At 35.9% G+C, this 24,139-nt stretch overlaps 2 protein-coding genes across 8 annotated transcripts; both read right to left on the reverse strand.

Annotated features, from left to right (window-relative positions):
- Positions 1-2,710: 2,710 nt before the first annotated feature.
- Positions 2,711-10,239, reverse strand: LOC126619976 (E3 ubiquitin-protein ligase UPL4-like). 4 transcript variants are annotated; one of them, XM_050288421.1, is made up of 17 exons: positions 9,993-10,239; positions 8,786-9,366; positions 8,563-8,712; positions 8,357-8,473; positions 8,115-8,273; positions 7,863-8,024; positions 7,460-7,612; positions 7,251-7,372; positions 5,998-7,171; positions 4,507-5,682; positions 4,170-4,400; positions 3,980-4,084; positions 3,787-3,867; positions 3,639-3,707; positions 3,424-3,552; positions 3,243-3,326; positions 2,711-3,142 (listed from the first exon to the last, which is right to left on the reverse strand). In XM_050288421.1, exons 2-17 carry the CDS (start codon positions 9,344-9,346, stop codon positions 3,077-3,079), a joined length of 4,539 nt encoding a protein of 1,512 aa, XP_050144378.1. In that variant the 5' UTR covers positions 9,347-9,366; positions 9,993-10,239; the 3' UTR covers positions 2,711-3,076. The 4 variants fall into 4 exon arrangements, with proteins under 4 accessions (XP_050144378.1, XP_050144375.1, XP_050144374.1 ...); XM_050288418.1 differs by having other exon boundaries at positions 3,424-3,516; positions 8,786-9,460; XM_050288417.1 differs by having other exon boundaries at positions 8,786-9,460.
- Positions 10,240-14,561: 4,322 nt separating this feature from the next.
- LOC126619984 (nuclear transcription factor Y subunit B-like) lies at positions 14,562-17,978 on the reverse strand. Of its 4 annotated transcripts, XM_050288440.1 has the most exons (7): positions 17,792-17,976; positions 17,430-17,660; positions 16,709-17,325; positions 16,516-16,590; positions 16,325-16,375; positions 15,474-15,597; positions 14,562-14,841 (listed from the first exon to the last, which is right to left on the reverse strand). In XM_050288440.1, exons 2-3 carry the CDS (start codon positions 17,651-17,653, stop codon positions 17,190-17,192), a joined length of 360 nt encoding a protein of 119 aa, XP_050144397.1. In that variant the 5' UTR covers positions 17,654-17,660; positions 17,792-17,976; the 3' UTR covers positions 14,562-14,841; positions 15,474-15,597; positions 16,325-16,375; positions 16,516-16,590; positions 16,709-17,189. The 4 variants fall into 4 exon arrangements, with proteins under 4 accessions (XP_050144397.1, XP_050144396.1, XP_050144394.1 ...); XM_050288439.1 differs by lacking the exon at positions 15,474-15,597 and having other exon boundaries at positions 14,562-14,806; positions 17,430-17,664; positions 17,792-17,978; XM_050288437.1 differs by lacking the exon at positions 15,474-15,597 and having other exon boundaries at positions 14,562-14,806.
- Positions 17,979-24,139: the final 6,161 nt, after the last annotated feature.

The raw sequence follows: 24,139 nt of genomic DNA on the forward strand, positions 1-24,139 counted from the left end.
CTAGTATAGAATGTTTTAGATATTTTAACAGTTAGTTTTTATTTTGTATTTTAAACTAAAAATCAAATGGTTAAAAAATCTGGAGTATCATATTTTTTGGAATACTAACAAGTGGCCATTTACCACAATGATAGAAAAGTGTTGAGTTTTTGTATGACGACGTGAGTTCAAACCCCATCGGTGGTTAATCTAACATTTAATATAACAAAATCTACCATTTGACAAAAAATATATATATTCTGGAATACTACAAAAAGTTCTATAAATTTCTAGTTGAAATCAACATATCCTGTTTATTTATTAGTGGCCGAAAGTAAAGGTAATGCTAGAGATACTATCTACTTGAACTATATATTTCAGAACATGTGATGTAGTGGTTGATGGTTGGATTCTTTATTTAATTATTTAAATAAGAAATTCAATTATCAATCATCAATCATCACATCATGTAATCTACAAAATGTGGTCTAAAAATATAGTTTCTTTAATAATTTCTGAAAATAAATAAGAGTGCACAAAAACGAAATATGATGTGCATAAATTACTCTTCTAAATTTAAGGCAAGGCAAGGTGGTTTTGAAATTTTAAAATTTGCAAACATCACTTGGACTGTTAGAGGTGTGCACAAATACCAACCAAACTAAAATTTTGTCAATTTAAAACTCAAACTCCACTTATTTAGAAATTACGTCTAAATTGATTATATGTTGAACACGAGACAAACAAGAATTTCATTGACTACAACTTGCCTTCAAGCAAATAGAAAATAGGTCTCTCAAGTAGGGATGGGCAAATACCCATTGGTTATGGGTAACCGCGTCCATTTAAATTAAACGGTTACGGTTATAGGTAACCGTTTAGACAAATAAACGGTTATGGGTATAACCGTTTACCCGCGAAATTTAAATGGGCGGTTATGGGTATTAACCACGGTTATAAACGGGTAACAATTTACCCATTTATTTTATATATGTAAAACTAACACAAACCATGTTCTCAATCCAATAATACTTAGCACCCAATAAATTAGCAAGGAATTCATCGGTCATTCTCTCAATAACACTACTACAGGAATGATGATTCTCATCATCATGGAATTGGCCAAATTAATTTAAATTCCTTGCGGGTAACCGTGAAATTGACAGAAATGTCTTCTAAACAATTTTTGTAACCCAATAATACTTAGCAAATATTATATTTACCTTCATTGATAACAGTTAAAAATATCGTCCGTAAACTATTATTTCAATTATTGGAATTGTATAAGGACTTAAAAAATTAAAATATGGAAATGTATGATAAATGTACCTATAACGGTGTTTAATTGTAAAAAAAAATTATGACAATTTTTATTTTATTTTCAAGTTGTTAAAAAACATGTAGACAGGTGAAAAAAAAGTAATGGTTAAAAAAAAGAAGATAAACGGGTTAAAAATGATAAATGGGTAAACGGGTATTAAACGGTTACGGTTAAATGGGTATGCGGTTATGGGTATGGTTAATCGTTTATAAACGGTTATGGATATGGGTATAACCGTTTAGGCAATTACCCAACGGGTAAACGGTTATACGGATATGAGTATAAACGGTTATGGGTAAATTAACTGTGGTTACCCGCCCGCATAACCATTGCCCATCCCTACTCTCAAGCTTTAGCGAATTGAATTTTCTTCTTAAATCATCTTGTACAATAAAGCTTTATAGTTTATAGTAATACTCTATAAGTGAATAACCTCCATGTATTCATAATTTTTTTTTGGTCGGACCAGTTATATATAAGAATAAACCTTGCATTATAATGTTACATCTTTCATAGGGGAAAAGAAGCATTGGTTGTTCTGTGTGTATTCATAAAGTTACTTGGAAAGAGAAGCATTAAAAAGAGCACTATATACATATATGAACTAACACTAAGCATTAAAAGAGAAACGTAGAATGTAAAGAAATTTTTAGTGTGCCGATCACACGGTCCAGTACATCAAGTGTTATAATAAAGTGGTTGAATTTTATTTTTTTCAAGTATTCAACCACTTATATTATGAACACTTCATATACCAAAGTCGTATTTCCGACATACCGAAAAGTCTATCAAAATGTATGTCGACTATATTTTATCGGCTTGTTTATTTTGTGTTTGTTGCTGCTACTTGCAGATATTTAGCTAAAATGGGGACATTTGAGGTTGGTCTCTATTTTTGGTGAGCAATAGGGACAGTTTTTTTTTTTTTTTAAGAGGTCATTCCTCACATAAGGATGTAATTACTGTTGTTCTTTTAACACAAAGATATATTAACATTAAGAAATGAAGATTAAGCAATGTCACACAGTGACCTACCTATAATACGGTTTGGACTCATTATCCACGAGCTCCGAAATCACAGCATTAGTTGGCACGACTTGACATTATTTTTTTGTACAAACATCATAACTCGAACTCGTCATTCCTTTCATCGTCTCTAGAAACTTTCATTTGATTACCTTTTAGTCATTCGTATAAATCAAATAAATTGATGGTTAATCATTATGAGAATATTACTTGATATCATAAATTGTCGATGTGTTCCACACATGATGGACAATGATCTACAAATAAAATGAACTTTTTAATGACGATCTTTTAAATGAAATAAACTAATGACGGCGGTCAACAAAATTAGCAAAACAAAATACGATTGCAAATGTGTTCAAGATTGAAATCAAAAGTCAGGAATTGGCAAAGCGTCAATCTAAACTTCCATTGCAACCAAAAAGGTAAACTGTGTAATAACGAAAGCCTGTGTCTAGAGCTCAGTAAGAAAATTATTAAAGTCCAACGTATCAATCTAAACTTCCCCTTCCTTTCTTTTGTACAGCTACCTGAAATTTCCCAACAACCTAAAACTTTCCAGGTATTTACACGTCCTACTGATTAGTCGGTCAAAGAAGCCTCTTGTTTCACCAGATTTAGCTCCCCTTTCAGCAATCAGTTCCACCACCATCACCAGCCACCCGTTCTTTTTGTCTACACCGGCAAAGGCCTACTCCAATAATTACAAATTTACAGTTGAACTGATCCTTCAGATTGAGAAATGGAAGGCTATGAAAGGTGGAATGATCCCTGCCCTTCTGTAATGGCATATAAGAGCTTCTCTCTCATCGTCTCCTGAAAACGGATATGAAAATATGTAAGCATCTTGTCGCTGCAATGTTTCCCTACAAAAGACTTCTAGTAACACGAAAAGCTATAAAGAAACAAAGCTCACTTGCGAAGAGTAAGGTGGTAGCTTAAGATAATTTGCACAAGTCATCACGCTTGGGAGGTCTAAGTCTTCGCAGTTGCCAGAGTGCTGTAAGAGAGACGAAGCAAACAATGATCAAATGATGCCTATACAAATAAATAATAAAGAGCAATCAGGAAAAAAAAGATGTTTTTCTGATAGGGACCTTTCGAACAATAGTTAACTTCGGACTGAGAGATGCAAAACCTCCAGGAGGTAAGCGAGGTGCCCCGGTCACAAATTGCAGAAACGCTCTTCGCTGTTCATGGTCAAACTTGTGTATGATTTCCAGCAACTGAAATTCAAGGAAATGGTAATATGGAATTTCTTTAAATGCACGTGAAATATCAAAACAAACCAAGGACAAGAGAACAGACTAACATTGATAATGGGAGGACTGCTAACTGTGTAACCATGGTCGAACTTGATATGATCAAGGAGCTCATTGAACTGCCAAAATAAAAACTTATAAATTAGGAATATAGTTAATAGCCTTTAAAAAATAAAAAATAAGTGGTTGCAGACATACAGCCCAAGAATCACGTTCTCCACATAGCAAACGCTCTAATTCTTCTTCAGTGAAAATCTGAAGATGTTCAATAGGGAAAACCTGAAACATCATGATGAAAGAAATCATAAATTTATACCAAAATTAAAAGGCATTGAGGTAGTTTAGTCAACGTCCTTCTTGTACTGAAAAGCCACTTCATAATGGTACACACCTGATTAAAACCAGATCTGAAAGCTTCCACTTGTCTAGAAATACCAGCATGTACCGTTGTATCCGCAACAAGTGAGACGTAATCTTCCAAGTTTGTCATATTTACCTAAACAATGGGGTAAATTAAATTTACGGTTCACCAAATGAAAAACATGAAACAATAAATGGGATCATAGCTAGGTGAGACTTACCATTTTATGATCAGGCCGAGAGGAAAGAACAAAATCAGGATAACCAGGAAGTGTAAAATCAAGACAAAGATCCTCAATTTGGGTTTTCCGAAAGCATGAGTCGAATTCCAATGTTGTACTTCCTCCAGGAACAGATTCCGAAAATCTTTTCCTGTCTACTAGAGCCTTAAACTCTAGCAGTGTCTTCCCAAGCTCAGGATCAAATGACAGGATGTCATACACACCAAGCTCCTGCAATATGAAAACATATGTTTGAGAAGAAAACTTGCTTCGTAAGTGATGATGATTGATGAACATTCACTTTCAATAATAAGTCATACAGAAATTGGGAGAGTACCTTGCCAAGAATAAGCTTATAGAAGGCTTTGGAGAAATGCACATCCAAGACCCGCCCATCTTGGAGCGCTCTACCTACGATTTGCCCCAAAAGAACAAACTTCTTAATTACTTCATCAGATGTAGCCAACCATGGACGAGGGAAAAGACCAAAAGGACATATCAAAATTCCAGTATTCCCATCACCAGAGGCAAAAGACCCATGATCCTCTCTCCACATGCCTAGACCAGACTTCTGAAACTCATGACTAACCAGGGTATAGAATTCCAAGGTTGGACCAAGGCCAGTACCAACTTCTTCACTGTATTCCACCTCAAGGAGTACCTTCTGACTGGCATGCAGGTCCATCATTTGGGCAGCAGAATCCAAAATTTGGTTGCGGAAAACCAAAAACTTTTTTCGAGGAATGCTTCCAGAGCTTGGTCGCCTGTCACTTGTCACCCCTGAATCCCTATAAGATGGTGAATGAGGCTGAACTAGCAGTGGACTAAATGCCACCAAGCGGAAGTACTTACATTTAACTTCAAAACTAAATAAAAAGGGACACGATTCCATTAACTGATTACACCACAAAGGCATACCACCAACGGACACTGCTAAAGTATCCCGCATCTGTTGTTCCAGTTTTTCTGTCAATTTTTTGCTCACAAACTCATTCTGTGGCACTGGAATAGCTGCTGTCTGAAAATTATCCAAGTCATCGATTTTCCTTTTAGCAAAAGCACATATTCTTTCTCGAGATATCAGATGAAATATAAACTTATTCATGCCTTCCAAGCTTTTGAGGATATATATTATATCATAAATAGGACTTGACTTATCCAAGTCAGAAGCAAGCTCATGAGCAAACATGCTGGAGAAAAATGAAGTGTACAACTCATGTACCCCAGCTTTCTCAGCAGAACTTTCTGTACGTGTACCATGATGACCTTCAGCTTTTCTGTATGTTAATGTGTATTCTTGACTCCACAGTTTTGAACCAATGACAATTTCATGTTCCTTCATTTGTTGTTGTAGAATTGCTTGGTATAATGTCAATGACGGCTCCAGCTGTTGCCCTTCAAGGTAAAGTAACAGTTTCGAAGAAGAATCTTCATTGCTAAATGATGCAGGATACTGTTCTTCCATCTCAGTGTCTTCCTCTGAAGGACATTGTGCTTCTCTTTCCACAGGTTCCTAAAACATTACACAACCGAACAAAAGTAAGAGCATTTGCACCACCTTAGAGCTGATTAGAAGAATCAATCATGACTAAATTTATCCAAAGTTTTCCCAAGAAAAATAAATAAATATATTTTCTTAAACATAAGTACATTAAAGATTTCCTGGGCTTGTCTATCCTAAGCTTATCGCTTGTTCAAGCGAGGCCAGTGTTAAATTGACCTCATCAACCTGGAGAGTAAGGCTGAGGATGAAGAAATGCACCCAACAGGAACTCAAAAAAATGAAATGCACCCCTCAGTATAATTAATTGTGAGACAGAATAAAAACCTGCAACTCAGGCAAGTCTGTCGACATGCTTTCAGGCTCCATAGGATGTGGACTTCGCCCTTGACTAGAGCATGCATTTGATGGTGATTGATCCAGTGGACTTTCAGATTGGTCATTAACTTGTGTAGGTGAATTAATGTGGCCGGTTGTTTTTGCATTGACTTTAGGCCACAGAAATTCTTCAATGGCATGCAATGAGGAAAAAGGGTCCACAGTCAGAACATCTTCACAGTAATCACAAAGGCATGTCTCTGCTTTGTCTTTCACAAAACGAACTTCAATACATGGATATGGTGTGCGACGCCCATGTGGAACTGTAGCATAAGAACTTATTTTGGGCACATGGCTCAAAATAACAGGGAAGTTTTCCAAAGAAGATAGCGCATTTTGCAGTTTGCGTATTAATGTTATCATGGGCAGGTCAGCAGGGATCATGTCTAAAGGAGAAAATAACAGCCTTGCAAACACCTCAAATCTTTTTTCTACAGAATAAATATCACTGTTACCACTACTAAGCTCCCCTTTTTGTTTCAAGTACTGGCCATTGGACAGGTAAGTCATTAAGGACCTTAGAATTCCAGATTCAATAAATTCAAACGTGGAAATGGGTTCTCCTCCACCAAGCTTTTCCATTACTTGATGCATGATACTATAGAACCTTTCTTCATGCTGATCAAGAGCGTCATCATTCATGGACATGGTCAAATCACTTAATGCAGAAGAACATTTTCTAAGCTTCTGAAGGACATCGGTTAACGCTTTCTCAGGGTCACATAATTCTTGTGCAAAGTACTTGGTCCTTATATGCTTTGCAAGATTATAAACAGAATCCTTTTCAAGCATGCAACTTCCTTTTTCTGACACTGATGGTGATTTATCAGTAGCAAAAGCATAACATAAGCACCTCAAGACCTCACTCGAGGCAGACTTCTGACGAGGATCCAACAAAATCTGTGAGCCACTAGACACAGGGAACAACAACCTCGAGCATTTTTCCAGGGTCACCAATTGACACTTGTCCGGTGTTAACAGTTCATCGATGGCAAAAAAGACGCCTTCTTTTATGAAAGAGTCCAAGAAATAATCAGAAAGTTTCTGCAGGATTAGCTCAGCAATCTGTAGAGCTAATATCAACACATGGGGATCCTTTCGTGTAAACACTCCAGCCAAAAAACTGCCACATTAAGAGGATTTAATAGAATTAGCATAATTTGCTGATCTCTATTAAAAAAATTACAAGGAGACCAAATCACCTTGAAATGTTGGCCTTCTGAAGCAGTTCTACAAGCATGCCAGGTGTGCTCAAATAAATTAACTTGTCGATAACAGATAAGCAGCCATAGCAAATATATAAATTGGCACCGGAGTTTACAACCTGTTGAGAGGTGAAATAAACATTACAACACTATTCATTTGTTGGATGGACTGCAATAAAGTGCCATATATTTATCAGAAACAAAACCTGAATCAACAATGGAAGTATATCCATCCCAAACTTCTGCAGAAGATCAGGTTGATTAACTAAAAGAGATTCTTTATCTGACAACTGTGGATTCTCTTGATCTCTGGTCGAAGTTGGAAGAAGCTCATTTAGCAATTTCAAAACTTCATATACCTGAAGGAGAAAAATAGAAACAATGATCCCATTCACTTTCCTCAAGTTATATAATAAGACAACACATGCTTATTTTGTAATCACAGATGAGTTTTACATTTATGTTTTTAGGAAGTCGGTAATTATCTCATAAAACAAAAAAGGAATGGTAAAGTCACAACATTTTCATAAACACAATTGACATTCCAATGATTCAATAAGAATCAGTAACCCTGGAAAAAGAATAGAACCAAAATATCCACTTGTAAACCTGATTGCAATGCCCATCCACCACATGATTAGAGAACATTCCATGCGAGAGGTCATATGTAGATAAGATATCCTTCAGTATGCTGCTAATATTAAGCTCATACAGCGTCCTGAAGGCTACAACTGAACCAGAAGAAAGTTTGACAAGTACCCCCATCAAACCCTGCCAACCAAAGTACAACAGTAAGAACATAGTCCAAGACAGTAAAATACAGAAGCAGCGGATCTCATGAAACATGATTAAGTTGCCTACATTACTAATTAGCTGGGATACAGTTGGCCGGGTATTCAAGCTCATAAAATGTGTGACTTGACGAATCAGCCCATGCTTACAAAGTTCATCCAGCATCTCCGTAGACTCACTCACTCGTTCTGTAATTTTAATCAAGCAAACAGCAACATTTTCGACAAGCTGAGAAATTAAAACAAAGGCTGAGTACTAAGGTCATATGAAATCTATGCAAAAGGCTTAAAAATGCACTTCACAGTCCATACCTGTGGATCCTCACACTGGAGAAGATTGCAAAGAATGGGAACAGCCTCCATGACGGGTGAAGGACATTCGGAAGGAAGTTTCTTACATATGTTCACCACAGTAGAAAGGGCAACTCTCTGATGCAAATAAAGTATAATTAATATACGAACCATTAAAAGAGCAATGATCCAATTTCCAAACAAGAACACATCACTGATTGAATTACCTGTATACTTGTCGAAAAGAAATCTATATAATTCAGGACAGCCATTATTGCCCCAGACTGTAAGCACTCAAGTGGCTGCTCCTGTGACATTTTTTCCAATGCTTGTAGGCACTGCATAAAAACAGTAAAAGAATCCCATGCAACCCCATTCTTACATTGTATAAACAATCCCATAAATGTCATGCCTGGATAACATAAATATGACCAAGTACAGAAACATTACCTGTTCAGCTACATCCAAGTATTCAATAGCCATTAGTCTGTCGCAAAGAGCAGGAACTGCATCATGCCTAACAAGGAAGCCCGATGAATGCGGATACACATCGCATAAATAAGTTATAGCCCTTATAGCCAATAGCATGATATTCGGGTTAGTCTCATGCCTAGCAAGTCTAACAAGAAGCGGTGATAATGAGTCTGATGTCATCCCGGATAGTGAATCCTCTGTACAAAATGACAGGAATTCACATAGCTCGGTGAGCACAGCTAACTGCCCAGAAGGGTCAGTCTCTTCACTTAAAGATGATATGAACCTCTTAAACTTTCCATGATCACCCGAAGATCTCCGTCTCTGGTAGTCCTTGAGTTCACTGTGTCTTTCGTCTGCATCATCTGAATCACAAGACCCATATGCTGAATCCCTCTCACGTTCTCCCTCTGAGCGACTATTAGCCGAAGCAGAAGAGGAAGTATCCATATCATGGCCATTGGTTTCAGGTGTGGAGTTCACAGAATTCATATGGGTTTGAGCTGAAGAGTTCGATGAACTAGCTCTAAACTCCATTGAATTACACACCCGCTTATCTGCGGGCAATTCATCATCAAGCTCAGTACGCTTTTGACCTCGACTCTCCATTTATAACTCAACCTTTCACAGAAACCCAAAATCTATCTACTCCTGCGTGATCAGAGCATAAATCCACCTTAACTCTAGTTCTAAAACTAAAACTTAATTCAACCCAGAAATCCAAATCAGAATTACCAAACTATTAAAAAGAAACAAACTTTAGCATTAGATATCACTTCAAACAGACAGAAGCACGAAATACAATCTTAATCCGAAAAAATTGAAACCTGAAAACAGACGATCGTCAAAAAGCACCCAGATGATCAGCAAAAAGCTGGAAGCAAAATGTATTTCACTAATGTGAAAGCTTGCGTTTTTATCTCATACCCAACACTCAAATCTTCAGCAGCAATACAAATTCTCCAAAAACTTGATCATAATCCAAAAATAACCGACTCATAAAAAAATATATTAAAAAACCCAGAAAAACAAAAATCCACATGCAACAAAAAAACAAATCATTGGTTCTTCATATCAACACGGATAAGAGTGATCATGTATTTAAAAAGCAACAGATTAATCACAAAATAAAAATAAATAAATCAATCAATCAAACTTGCGAATTATGGTTGTTTAATTGTACCTGAGGTGCAGTAGTTGTTGCTGCTGTGGTTAATCGGCCTTCGAGGGAGTCGAAGACCTTGAATTGTAGAGGAAAGCGTGTAGGGTTTTTTCGTAGGGGTGAAGGGTTCGATTGTCTCTGGGTATTTTCGCCTTGGAAATTCTTCTGGAGGACGACGGTGTCACGGTGGTGGGGATGATGGTGAGAGTGTGAGGGAGGGAACGGAAGATATGTATGTGGGAGCTGAATCTTTATTAAATTAAAAGATTTGTTTAAAGTTGAAGCCCTCACTTTTATTTTATTTTTAAAATTTCTATTATTCTTTTTTAAATACTTCTAAATTTTAAGCGTGGCCTTGATACTACGTAGCAATTCGATGTTACAGGTGTTTAGCAGCTGAATTTACTTTTTATAATTATTTTCTATTTTCAATCTTAACTATTTATTTTTTGTTATGATCACCGCTAAGTAATCTCGGAAAAAAAAAATTGCTGAATATTCTCGAGAATGGTAATGTGATAATAATCACTAATTAGGATAGATCAAGACTATTTCGAATTGCTAATAAAAAATTTATTGTATTATTATATATAATATATTTTTGAAATTACTATTGGTACTTTAAAAATCTTATTTTAGGCTCCAAACTTTTTATAATTATAAAAAAAAATACATTTGCGAGGAGTGTATAGTAAGATATTTAGAGTGCTAATAACATTTATCCTTTTTAACGTAATTTATACTTAATAATTAAAGATGAGAACGGTTAGTAGCACTCTAAAAATCTCATTCTACACTCCTCATAAGTGTATTTTTCATTCTAATTATAAAAAGTTTGGAATGTCAAATGAGATTTTTGAAATGCTAATAATAATTCCCTTAAAGATATTTGATTTAATAAGTTATTAACTTTTTATAGAAAGAAAAACCTTGTATCATGTATACCTTAATCCTTTGTGAATTATTTTGATGAAGAGAAGAAAATAATTGAGGTAGAGTCACATCATATGTGACCTCATATTATAGATTAGCACTACTTAAAACGCATGTTTTTCATATAAAATAGAAATATCCAGATACCCAATAAGATTACGATTATTTAGTTTTTTTTTTTCATTTTTTTTTTGTTGAATTAGTTATGTTCTTAATAAGAATTGCACTTTTTAATTGTTAGTGCATTTCAAATGATAAATTAGAGATCTTTAAGGGATGAAAATATATTGGAAAGATAATCTCCCCAAGAATATTTGGAATGCTTTGCTTACCCCAAATTCCTTTATTAATTAGAATTCTAAGGCTGGCAGTTAGCCATTGACTATTGTTTACCCGAATCGCATTGTAATGATGCGCCCGGGACCCTCTTCTTAATTATGATTAGGATGGATCTGGACCCTCCGATTATTGAGATTCATTAGCTTCAGTGAAACCGCCTTATGAGTGCCCTTCAATTAAGCCCCAATTCCAATGCTAAGTCTCTCTTTTTTTTTTCTTTTCTTTTTTTTATATAAATGCTAAGTCGCACTAGAATAAAAATTGTAAATCTTGCTGTAATTAATATTTAACATAGAGTAATTGTATAAAATTATAAATTTTAAGCAAAGATAGAAAATTCTTCTTCCAAACATAGTGTAAGTTAAAAGTCTTAAAATTTGAGTTGTATAAATAATTAGTTTGATACCAATTTATTTCTCACTTCTTAAACTAAGTTTGGTATAAGAAAATGAATTCATGAGAAAATAATTGCTCGTGTCCGATACTAGGGGATGGAAAATGAAATTCATATTCAAAAATTAATGTTGATGCTAGCTGGTCCAAGGTGACTAAGTTGGGTTTCGCTGGGGTGGTGATGCGGGCAGAGGGGATAGGTTTTTGGTAGCAGCGAGGTACTCTATTATGGCTCCTAATGCTGCGGTGGCTGAAGCTTTGCCGCGCTTTATGGGTGTGAATTGGGTGTCTTTTTGGGTGTTAGCTCTATCATTCTTGAATCAGACTTTCTCGAAGCTGTCTCTTATCTCGGTGATTCTCTTGAAAGTGGTAGTTGGGAGGCTTACCCTATCTTGGCAAGGGTCAAATAGTTGAGTGGGGCTTTCCAGAACTGTCATTGGTCTTGGGTGCCAAGATTAGCCAATATGGCGGCGGATGTTCTTGCGTTGGTTGGTTTTACAGAGATGAGTGATTTTGTTTGGGTTGATAGGCCCCCATCTTCATTGGTACATGTTTTGAACAATAATGGTCTTCCGTGTCCACATTAATTTTGTTGTGGTGGTGATTGGGGTGACACTTTCACTTGGTTGAAGTATCCTGGATGTATCCCCTTTTACTACTTTTGTCTTGGTTTGTCTTTCATGGTGTTTGCCTCTAGGTAGGCTTTCGTGTACCATTTTAGCTTCTTTGCCCTGGAATGATATTCCTAGTTTCAAATATATATATAAAGTGAATTTTATGCATAATACAAAAGCACAGCTCGAATTAATGCATAAATACATGCCTCATTTGTTTTTTTTTTTCACCAAAAACTGCTTCACTTTAAAGTTAAAAAATAAACAAGTTTTTGGTAAAAACAAAATGACCTACTTATTTTAAAAACATTGGCCTCCAGATAAAAAACAGTATGTAGGTTGCTTTTAAAAGTTAATTTAATAAAAAACAGAGTTGAGTTTTTAATGAATATTTCAAATTCTTGTAATACCTTCATTAGTTTTTAAAATGACATTGTTTAACTTTCTACACTCATTTTATCTCTTGGAGCACAAAGTAATCGTCACCGCCTACCATTACAAGCACCAACCTTACACCACTGCCATTACCACCACCATTAACACCACTAACGTCACCACCACCACCATCATTTTCGCCACCGCCAATACCACCACCATAACCAAGGTCGCTGCCACTGCCACCACACCTGCCACTATCATAGGTATCGTCGTCTCACCACCATTATTACCTCTACACTTCAACCACCACACCCACTATTGGCACCACCACCAAACACCCACCTTTGTCATTGCTATCACCACCATTGCTCTTGCCACCGTTGTCATCACCATCACCCCAACTTCTCAGTCCATTTTTGTCATTATACACAATTATATCATTTTTACATTAAATTTTACCAACTATTTTTACACTGTTTTTCAAACTCACAACACTTTTAAAAATACAGTTTATCAAACACTCAACTGTTTTATTTTACAACTGATTATTCTTAAAACACTAAAAGATCAGTTTTTTTTCTAAAAGCTCATCAATCCCAAATTGACCCTAAATAACTGAATTTTTGTGATCCTTATGATTGAACAGACATGGAAAAGGAAAACTAACCCAACTTGACGAATGGGAATAATAATATACCGAATCGTTAGGTTGGTCCTTTTGACAAATTTGCCACTATGTTTATTACGTTTTGATTGGAAGCCAAGGACCAATACTAAGCATGACCTGACATGAAAAAAGCAATGCCTCATTTGATAATTAGTTGGCAATGTTTTTAGAAGCGATGTTTCTAATTGCGCTTTTAGATGAATAAAAGCATATCAACTAGCAACAACGTTTGACAAGTTATCTACTAGATACGTAATTTATAGAAACATTTTTCTGTGCTTTGCAAAGAGTATATAAGTGCTTCTTTGTAAAGCACCTTAAAAAAAAAAACACTTACTACCAGAAGTGCTTCATCCGAAAGTAATCAGTATGGAACGGCTCTTAATTAGGTGTTTTACAAGACATATGCATGGGTTACATGAGAAGGAAAGGAGGTTGTAAGCAACCTTTTTATGCTTCTCTAACGACAAGAAAAAAGAAATAAATGGAGCTTAATATCTAGGCATCTTCCACTAATAAAGTTTTTAGGTATGGGAGAAGAAAACGAACAGGATTCGTGCACCGCGCGCAAACCCCGAATCATTCGACGTCGGATTTGGGCGCGCAAAAAGCAACATGTCGACGTGGACCTCCGCCCACAAACACATTCGACCCTCTCCATTTGAATTTTTACTCTCTTACGGATTCTTTTTCCTTTCTGTGCACGATACTGGTATTTTTATGGATTGAATGGAGACATGAGATAAGACGTGAAGTGTCATCGTACAACGAAGATTAACGTATTGTACGGTCCCATTCGCCTAGATTCGGTGGTTCAGAAAAATTATGACCGCCACAATTCGATCTTAATGTAAACAGCATGTAACTTTTGTTATTGTACTTTCTTCTCCACCGTTGAATGAAATTGAACGGCAAGTGACTTCAATTTTCTTAGACCATGAAGTCTAAGAGAATCTTATGACAACATTTGCTTGGCTTATGCAGAGCCATTCTTTGTTGCCAGTGAATACAATCCAGACACATTTGCAATGCAACAGTAACTCGTTAAGATCACAAGAATATTTCCTACACATGTTCTGTAATTTGCCTGCAAAGATGACTCCTTACAAGTAAGAAGCCAAATATTTGGAGGCCCGTTATAGGAGGAGGACGAACATGGCACGGGTCAGCACCACAATGGCGTTCCGTACGATGTAAGTTACTCTCCCGTAATAGGCACAATGCCATGATAAAGTCTAAATCAGAAGAATACAGATCCTCCCGAGATTTAAAATACTAGAAATTCAACTCAAATAAACTCCTTAACATACGAACCATACAGAAAAGAAAGCACTAGTGTAAACAAACGAAATCGCTAATACTACCCTCGCATTATAACTTTCACAACAGATAATTTAACACGTTACTTGTCGCTGTTTGTTCTGGACACTAAAGGGCAGCTGATTTATTGCGTCGATTGAAGAAGACTTGATCTACTCTGACCCTTGCATAGGAGCTATCTTGTATTGGTTCTGTGACGATAAATCATTCGTTAAATCAGATCATCCTGAGTTCAAAAACCACAAAACCAACATACTCACCACCAGCAATAACACTTCTATAGTTTCTTTCATAAAGCGATTCTCGATACCAAAGATAAATGAAAAGCAATAATCATGTACAATAGAATTGTAACACAAGCCAAACAGACGAAGCATAATATCACAAAAGGCAGGCTCAAAAAATCCTTGACATGCAGAAATGTCATCTGAAGATTTAAGAATCTTTCATCAGTAACTTTGCCGCACAGCTGGTATGACATTCATCTCATGTTCTCCCTACCCAAAATTTAACATTATTGAAGCTAGACTCAACTATTGGAAAGCTTGAAGCGGAACTAAAACACAATACAGTGCTCTTAGTGGCTTGCCACATCTCATTATCTCCCCAGCCAAATGTATACATTATAGCGCTAGCCTTAACTATTGGAAGACACACACCTACCTAGCATGCATTGGGTGAAAAGAAAAACATAGCAGCAACTACAAACTCTGCAGAAACTTTCAACAGACGTTCCAGGTGGACAAAATTACACTACTATAGCAGCAACTACAAACTCTGCAGAAACTTTCAACAGACGTTCAGGGTGGCCAAAATTACACTACTGTTTCATGTCAAGCCAAATTAATGTATTGTTACCAGAAACATGTCACTCAAACCATGCATGTTTAAGTGTAGGAGTGCAGCTTTCACTTTATTTTGCATAGAGACAACCTTATCCATTTTCCACAAGCAAATGATCATCCAGCATATACTTGCAATTCTATCAATGACAGGCACAATTATTACGTAAAATTGCAACTCTGTATCTTTAACCCAAGTGAAAAAAACCCAATCAACCAGAGCCAGGAATAAGATTAAATCATGATGTGGAAAAAAATTGTCAATGATTCTTCCTGAAGAACCATCATTTGGCCTTGCACAAATCATGCTCAAAACATGTAAAGGAATAGGGAGCTTTATTTGAGAGTTCCATCATACCACACACTTGGAGGGCCCACTCCTTATTGTGTTTCAATGATCCAAACCATCAGTGTTTAGGTCTTCCCTCAAAGTTCATCCTTGCATTTACCCACTTAATTAAACAATTGTCATTAGTGTTTTCTTGGGATACCATTTTCTTGGGTACAACTAGATATCTTAATGGTTTCGGATATGTCAAATTTTATGCAAGGGTGTTGTTCAAGGAAATATCTAAAAAACACAGTTTGGATCTTAAAATACAATCGGAGTGGGGGCCTACAAGGTGTCCTTCAAATAAGGTTATTTGCGGTAGCCCTCAATAAAAGAGAACTCTGCAAAGGAAAATATCATAAATGTATTGCTTATATATAGATGGAAATGATAATAACTTGTACGGAAATATATTGGTGATAAAAGGACAACTGTCTATTATTTGAACACCGATAAGTATTAAAGAAACTTGATTAAAAGAGAAAAAAAAATCTGAAAAACAGATAGGTATGGAGAAATAAAGAGCAAGATATTACTTGAGAATTTGAGTAATTCCCTCCTTGGGAGAAAGAACCTTGGCGAGCAATCTACCATAAGAAAAATTGCCACCATAAGAATAAGACAAACTTCCATATAAATTACAATCCCCTGATAGAAGTAAGCATACTGTATACCCACAAAACAAAAATGACCATCGCTTCATTAATAAGATTAAACCATATTCAACCTGAGGATTTGGACTTGGCTGAGCATCTTTCTTGGAAGATGAATCTCCGCCCTTCCCCGAGCCCTTGGTATCACCCTGTTACCCCACAAACAGAAATCCAATTACAAGCGAAAAAAATGTAAATCAAAGCAAACGGTACAAATTATTAAAACGGCTGCATAAATAGAAAATGACAGTCTTAAGTTTAACTCACCTCCACCTGAAACATCCCAATCGAGCCAGAAGACAACCATTGAAACCAAAACCAGCAGTGTATTAGTCAAACCCCAAAATGAAAAGTTACTAACAAATTTACCAAATTCCAATCTACAACAAATGAGATAAGAAAACACTCGTTTCGCTTAGCGAAAAAATCAATATGAAATGTTACTAACGAATTACCGAATTCGAACCAACAACAAATGAAATCAGAAAACACTCGGTTTTGTTTCGCGACAAAATCAAAATGAAATGATGTTACTAATGAATTTACCAAATTTGAACCTACAACAAATGAGATAAGAAAACCCTCCGTTTTGTTACGCAACAAAATCCGGAATTCTGAGATTAATTGAATACAAGTAATTCAAAAAATACCACAATCTAATGAGATCAATATTTTTCTCTTCATTTCATTTGCAGCTAAATTTTCTCAGCAACCAAACAAGTACGGCGCAACAACTTAGCAAACAGAGTTATACCTCTCTGTATTTGGTGAGGTAAACCTTGAGGGGGTCGATATAATCCTCAAAGCCTAAAGTTGCCATTGCCCAGAGCAAATCATCACCGTTGATCGTCTTCCTCTTCTCTCTCTGGCACTTGTCACTCGCCCTGCACATAATTCCACCCCCACACATCAAAACAAAACCGACAGATAAATTTTACAAAAATAAAAATGATAATTTACGACCAAAAACTACAAAACGACGTCGTACTCGGAGGTGATGAAGCTGATGAACTCAGAAACGCATTCCTGGACGGTTTCCTTGGCATCCTTGGCGATTTTGCCGTTCGGAGGAAGCGCCTTCTTCATGATACGGCTGATGTTGGCGATCGGAAGATACCGGTCCTGCTCCCGAACGTTGGAGCGCGGGCTTCCGCTCCCGTCGCCGCCGCTCTCGTGGCTGCCGCCGCCTGGACTCACGGGAGCTTCCGCCATTGAGACCCTAGCTTAATTACATCCAAAACGGCACAGAAATCACATAACGGTACCGAAATCGAAAAAATCAGAAACCCTAAACCCGCCATAATTAAGAGAGAGAGAGAGAGAGAGAGGGATGAAGGAGCGAGAGAAAACCTGTTTGATTTTATTTGGCGCGAGAGATGCAGATTGCAGGGAGGATTTTAGATCGGACGCTGGAGAAGAAAGGAGAGAGGAGACGACTGGGATGAGAGTGATGCTTATCAGCACCGTTGGTTTTTCCTTTTTATATTTGCGGAGGAGAGAGAGAGAGGAGAGAGCGATTCCGTGTTCTGCTGCGGGTACGGTTGTGGCGCTGTGTATTCATAACGATTAGACCACGTGGTTTGGAGTTTCGGGTGGACGCTAAACGACGTCGTAGAAACTCCCTGTTGAAATCATCATTTGTGTGTCCCTGTAATTATCCATCCAGTGATCCAACCGACAAAATCGCGGTGGTAGGTCCTAGTTACCATTTTTTCACCATGACATTTACTGCGGTAGTTGAAGATTTTTAGAACAACGTCGGCATGTATAAGTTAGGTAATAGATTTTATAAATATTTAATAACAAAATTTTAGTCTTTGTAAGATTTTTAGTTGTTTGTGCGGATTTATCCGTTTTAATTTAATTCTTTGAATTTGTTGTTTTTGCCCGTTAAGTTGAGTTCGTGTGTTATACAAGTTGTACTATTGAAATTATTTTAATGAATATTGTCATTTTTTCCAACATTTTCAACTCGTGTAAGGATTGGATTAGATATCAGAGTAGGTTCAAAGCATGTTGAAAGAAAAAATGAATGACAACTTCCAAATTTTGTTCAAATTAAATGTATAAAATGGATTAGCTATGAAGGAAACTAATCTCTTCAATTCTTACAAAAATGGTGTGATTAAGAAATGATTTCTTCCATTACTAATAAGTTTTCTACTTTTAAATTAGACAAATTTAGAAGTTGACATTTAATTCCTCCTTCAAACTTATACATTGAATCTAGTGAATGAGTGAGCAATCTGATCATAGAAAACAAACAATGCCTTACGTATTCGTTGGTTCGAAATTGTTAATGGTTGTTAAAAATGAGAGAAAAAGGTTATTTGCATCACATGTATATACCCTAATTTAGACAAATTTAGAGGTTCGCATTCATTCCTCATTCGACATGCATTAAATTTAGCAAGTATCCAATCCAACTAAAGACACCAAACAAAGTCCTATGTTGTTTGTCGACTTGAAATCGTTTATACATGTAATGCACAAGAGAGATTCCTTCATAGTAAATTTATGTACTACCGTTAACTTAGACAAATTTCGAAGTCGTCATTTTATCTCTCATTTAACATGAATTGAATCTAGTGAATATCCAATCTAGCAAGTGGCTCTTTACCACAATACTGGAAATGTGTTGAGTCTTTGCATGATGGTATGGGTTCAGACTCCATCAGTATCTAATCTAACAAAATTTATTGTTTGACCAAAAAAAAGTATCTAATTTAGCCATATACACCAAACAATGTCCTAGAGTGTTTGTTGTTCGAAATCATTAATATACTGAAGGAACAAGACAGATTCTTTCATGATAAATCTATCTACTACCTTTGACTTAGACAAATTTCGAAGTTGCCATCCATTTCTCATTCAACATTCGTTGAATCCAAGATCTAAAATATCGATATTATTCCAATATTTTCATCGAAATTTCCGTGTTTTTGGACTACCGATATTTCCGATATCATCGATCTTTTAGACCTTGATAGGAACTATCTGTGGTACTAAGTCACTCATGTATCTTACCATGCAATGTATGAAGTGTAAAATATTGTACTAATTCATTATATATAAATGATTATGGTGTGTTTAAACTTATTTCATTAATTACTACATATTTTCTACACTCACAATGTTTGCCAGCTCGCTATATAATCAACTTAAATCAGTTAAATCCATCATGCAATGCATTTCCTTCCAATTTTTTTTGTGATAAACTAATAGATAATTGGCTAAATAAACATCCTACAAAGTTTCAATAAAAATTTCCAAGTTTTTCTTACAATTTCCATCGTTTTTATTTAATTTTTATGAATATCGATAATATCCCGATATTTCCGATATCATCGATATTTTATACCTTGGTTAGCGAGTATCCAATTAAACAATAGACAATAAACAAAGTTCTAGAGTCTTCATCATGATAAACCCATCTTCTTCAACTTTGACAAATTGGGAAGTTGTCATTGATTTCTCATTCAACATGCAATAAATCTAATTAGTATCCAACCTAACCATAGACACCAAACACAAGCCCTAGGGTGTTTGTTTGTCCGAAATTGTTAATGTATATTATGCTTGAGAGAGATGGATTTCCTTAATGAATAATCTATCCATACCTTCAACTTAAACAATTTTGGAAGTGGAGATTTCACTCAACATACATTAAACCTTGTGACTATCCAATCCAAACATAGGAACCAAACTAAACCTAGGACTTTTGCTAGATAATCCTAAAAAGAAGCAATATCTTATGCTAGATATCTTTCAGAAATCTCCCAGTTTAATGTGGATTCAATATCCTAAGGACTCTCTCCCTACTAGTATAAATACACCCACCTAAGGTTCACATGGTAACACATACTTTGCTATCTTGTCTACTGCTTAAGCTCTAAGATTTTATACTAGCTTGACTGCCAAATACCCTTTGGCTAGTACCACACTGGTATCTTAGATTAGGCCAAATATTTTTTTTGGTCCTTGTGGTGACACGACATTTTTAATGTGACCCTCGTGGTGAAAACGTTGTTAATTAAAACCTCGTGGTGAGCATAGTTAGCAATTGAGGGCCAAATCTAAACTTCTGTTAGTCTTCCGCTAAATAAACTCATGTGACTTTCACATAGAGGGGTCAAATTGGTCATTTCAATCCAAATTACATCCCATGCCGTGGACATTTAGTATGACTTATGGTTCAACTGAAATTAGATTTCACAGCAAAAAAATTTGAACGCTGTCGAAGAGTGAATTAAACTTGTAAAACCATGTCAATGGCTAAGAGAAGAGGTGAAGGTGAAGTCGCGCTTAATTTCTTATGTATTTAGTTTAGAAATCCTAATGCCTTTAATAAACCCTTGTTTTTTTTTTTCTAGTGCCAACATGTCTTTGATCATGAGTTAGAGTCTTAATCTAATTTGAATTTGAATTGTTTTTTTATTTTTTTTTATCAATTTATACCAGTTTGAATGCATACAGGCCTTACAATTTTGTCTTTAATTGATAATTTCGTTTACCACTTAGTATGACGGTCTAGTGGTATTATTCTTCATATGTAAGTGAGAGGTCTTAGGCTCGATTTTCGCCAAAAGTAAATTTGAACCACATTAATGCTAGTCCATTATGAGCTAAGCCCACCTCCTCCCCTTAGTGTAGATAATATCGTTTGTTAAAAAAAAAAAAGATAATGTGGTTTCATGCAGGCCATGGTCTGGTAGTACACAACCTTTCAATTTTTGTCTTAATCTTCTTTGAATTTTAATTCTTTAAGTTTCTTATGCTCATAAAGTTCATATGAGGAGAGGAGGGCAGACGTGAAAGATGTGATTTTTCCTGTAGTGCCTTTCACCCATTGTCTTTAATTCTTTAATTTCTTTCACAATGCATATATACTGCAATATCTTTAACCCATTGTATTTAATTCTTTAAGTTATTCTTGTGCATTTGTGACTTTTTAGCATTATATAGGTTGAGATACATGTGCTGTCAAATTGCAAATGCTGATTTGTTTACATTAAAGTATATTCATATGTGGAGGGCAAACGATATATTTTGATAACGTCGATCCAGATTTGTTGTCAACTCATGAACTGAAGTATAGGGTGGAAGTAGTTAGAAAAGAAATGATGAAGCAGTGGGAATTGATTTTATTTTGTGGGAAACTAGATTATTTGTCTATTTTATGGAAGATATTTTCAATGACTTGTTATGATGAACCACATTATATTGTGGAAGACATACTTTTGTCGTTTTATGACTTTTTGGTACGGAAATTTAATTCTAACAATCGATGCTTTCATTGAAAACCAGATTACTGTTCTCACAATAACTGAATGCTCAACATGTCCACTAACAATGACGCTACCACCTAAGACGGAAGCAACTAGCTTTTAGAGAGCGCAACCACTATGGGCAAATACCTATCAGTTATGGGTAACCGCGGTTACCCGTCTATTTAAATTTCACGGTTACAGTTATGGGTAACCGTTTTGATAAATAAACGGTTATGGGTATAACCGTTTACCCGCAAAATTTAAATGGGCGGTTATGGGTATTAACCGCGGTTATAAACGGGTAACCATTTACTCATTTATTTTATATATGTAAAATTAACGCAAACCCCCCTATCGGACAAAACTTATATCAATGCTATTGACTATAGTGCATGATTTCTATAGCTAATATAATATAGTTTTCCTTAATCACTTTAAATTTCATGGTCCATTATATATATTATGTTAATATTTTACATTCCGAGTCAAATAATCCAATAATACTGTCTTTTAACAGTTTTTGTAACCCAAGAATACTTAGCAAATTTTATATTACCTTCATTGCTAACAGTTAAAAATATCGTCTGTAAACTATTATTTCAATTATTGGAATAATATACGGACTTAAAAAATTAAAATGTGAAAATGTACGATGAATGTACCTATAACGATGTTTAATTGTTAGAAAAACAAAATTATGACAAATTTTTCTTTTTTAATTTTCAAGTTGTTTACAAAACACGTAGACAGGTGAAAAATTATTAAATGGTAAAAAAGAAATGATAAACGGGTTTAAAAATGATAAATGGGTAAACGGGTACTAAATGGTTACGGTTAAATAGGTACACGGTTATGAGTATGGGTATAACCGTTTAGAAAATTACCCAACGGGTAAACGGTTATGCGGGTATGAGAATAAACGGTTATGGATAAATAACCGTTGTTACCCGCCCACCAGAACCATTGCCCATCCCTAGCAACCACCAAGGACCAGATTTGGGAAGCCCTGAAGAATATCTGCGTAACTGTTGATGATCTCCAAAAGATTTCGAAGGCTTCTAGGCAGAGAACTGTTCGAACATTGTTGATATGGAAAAGCGGATAAAGGACCTGGGGACTGTTCGTGGAACCACTCCTCAAACTTAAGTTTCGACCTCCAAATTCGTATTCCTGAGTACTTCAACCCCGGAAGGAAATCCGGTTGAAACCACTCCCCTGGCTTCAAGAGAAACTCCTGACCCCAACTAGCGAGCTAGGTTGCGTGATAATCGGATCGTCACTCACCATTGTTGGATGTATGCCTTCAAAATAATCAATATTAGTGAATTGCTTAAAGTGATACAATGGTTAGTCCATTGATTAATCACAAAGTCAAGATCACTATAGTAGAATTACTAGATGTATTCTAGGTAATGAGTCCATGAATAACTTTACATACATATGAATTGTGGTAATTTCAAAATGGTAGTCTTCTCGAGCATATAGGTTAAAGAGATTCCCTTCGTACGTGTTATCCTAAACAATGTTCCTAGTTGTTGGATTATGTGAGTTGATATCTTATAATCCGGTAAGACAAGTACACATTATGTATGCACATTGCGTGTTGGGAAAACAAAACTAAGTAAAGTTTGGTTGCAATTCATCGTATCTAAGGTATTCTAGATTATGTTAACACTGATGTGTGTAGTCCTTCCGATAATGCATGTTTGGGAGGAACTATTATTTTGTCTTCTTTGCTGATGACTTGTCTAGAATCTAGAAGAGTATGTGTGTACATTATGACGCATAAAGATGTTGTCTTGGAAATATTATCGAAGCAGAAGAAAATGATTGAAAATCAAAAGTGATAATAAGAAATCAAGAATCTCATATAAGAAAATGGTAGAGAGTAAGTCTGATCCATTTTTGAAGTTTTGTCAATATTAGGGTATTGTGAGGCATTGAAGAAAGTTGGGTTTCATCATAAAATCAATTGGCAACATGAGGAGTACCTCATGCAAGGTCCCTCCTATCATCAATGCAGATGCCGAATTTTCAAGTCTAACATGTTGACAATACAACAGGGTGATGTGGAGCGTGTATGGCCGTTTGGCGTCATATATGGGACAACCTGCTCTGATATTATGAAGAAAGTTGGGCTCCACCATAAAATCAATTGGCAATATGGGGAGTAACCCAACTACTTATAAGCCCATGCAAAATCTCTCCTCCTATCAGTGTGAGACTCGTTCTCAACAGGCACTCCATGGTTAGAGAGACACCACAACAAAAACGGGACCGAGCGCACGAATCATACTTAGCTTGAGAAATTATGACTAATTACATATATTTGGTTGTCTTGCTTATTTTCATGTCATTTTAAAGCCTTCTTGATAAGTTAGAGTAGAATCCTTAAGAATAGCTAGGATTTTCAGAAGCAGATGTCATT

Source organism: Malus sylvestris, chromosome 4, assembly GCF_916048215.2.
Source record: "Malus sylvestris chromosome 4, drMalSylv7.2, whole genome shotgun sequence".
Lineage (NCBI taxonomy): Eukaryota > Viridiplantae > Streptophyta > Magnoliopsida > Rosales > Rosaceae > Malus > Malus sylvestris.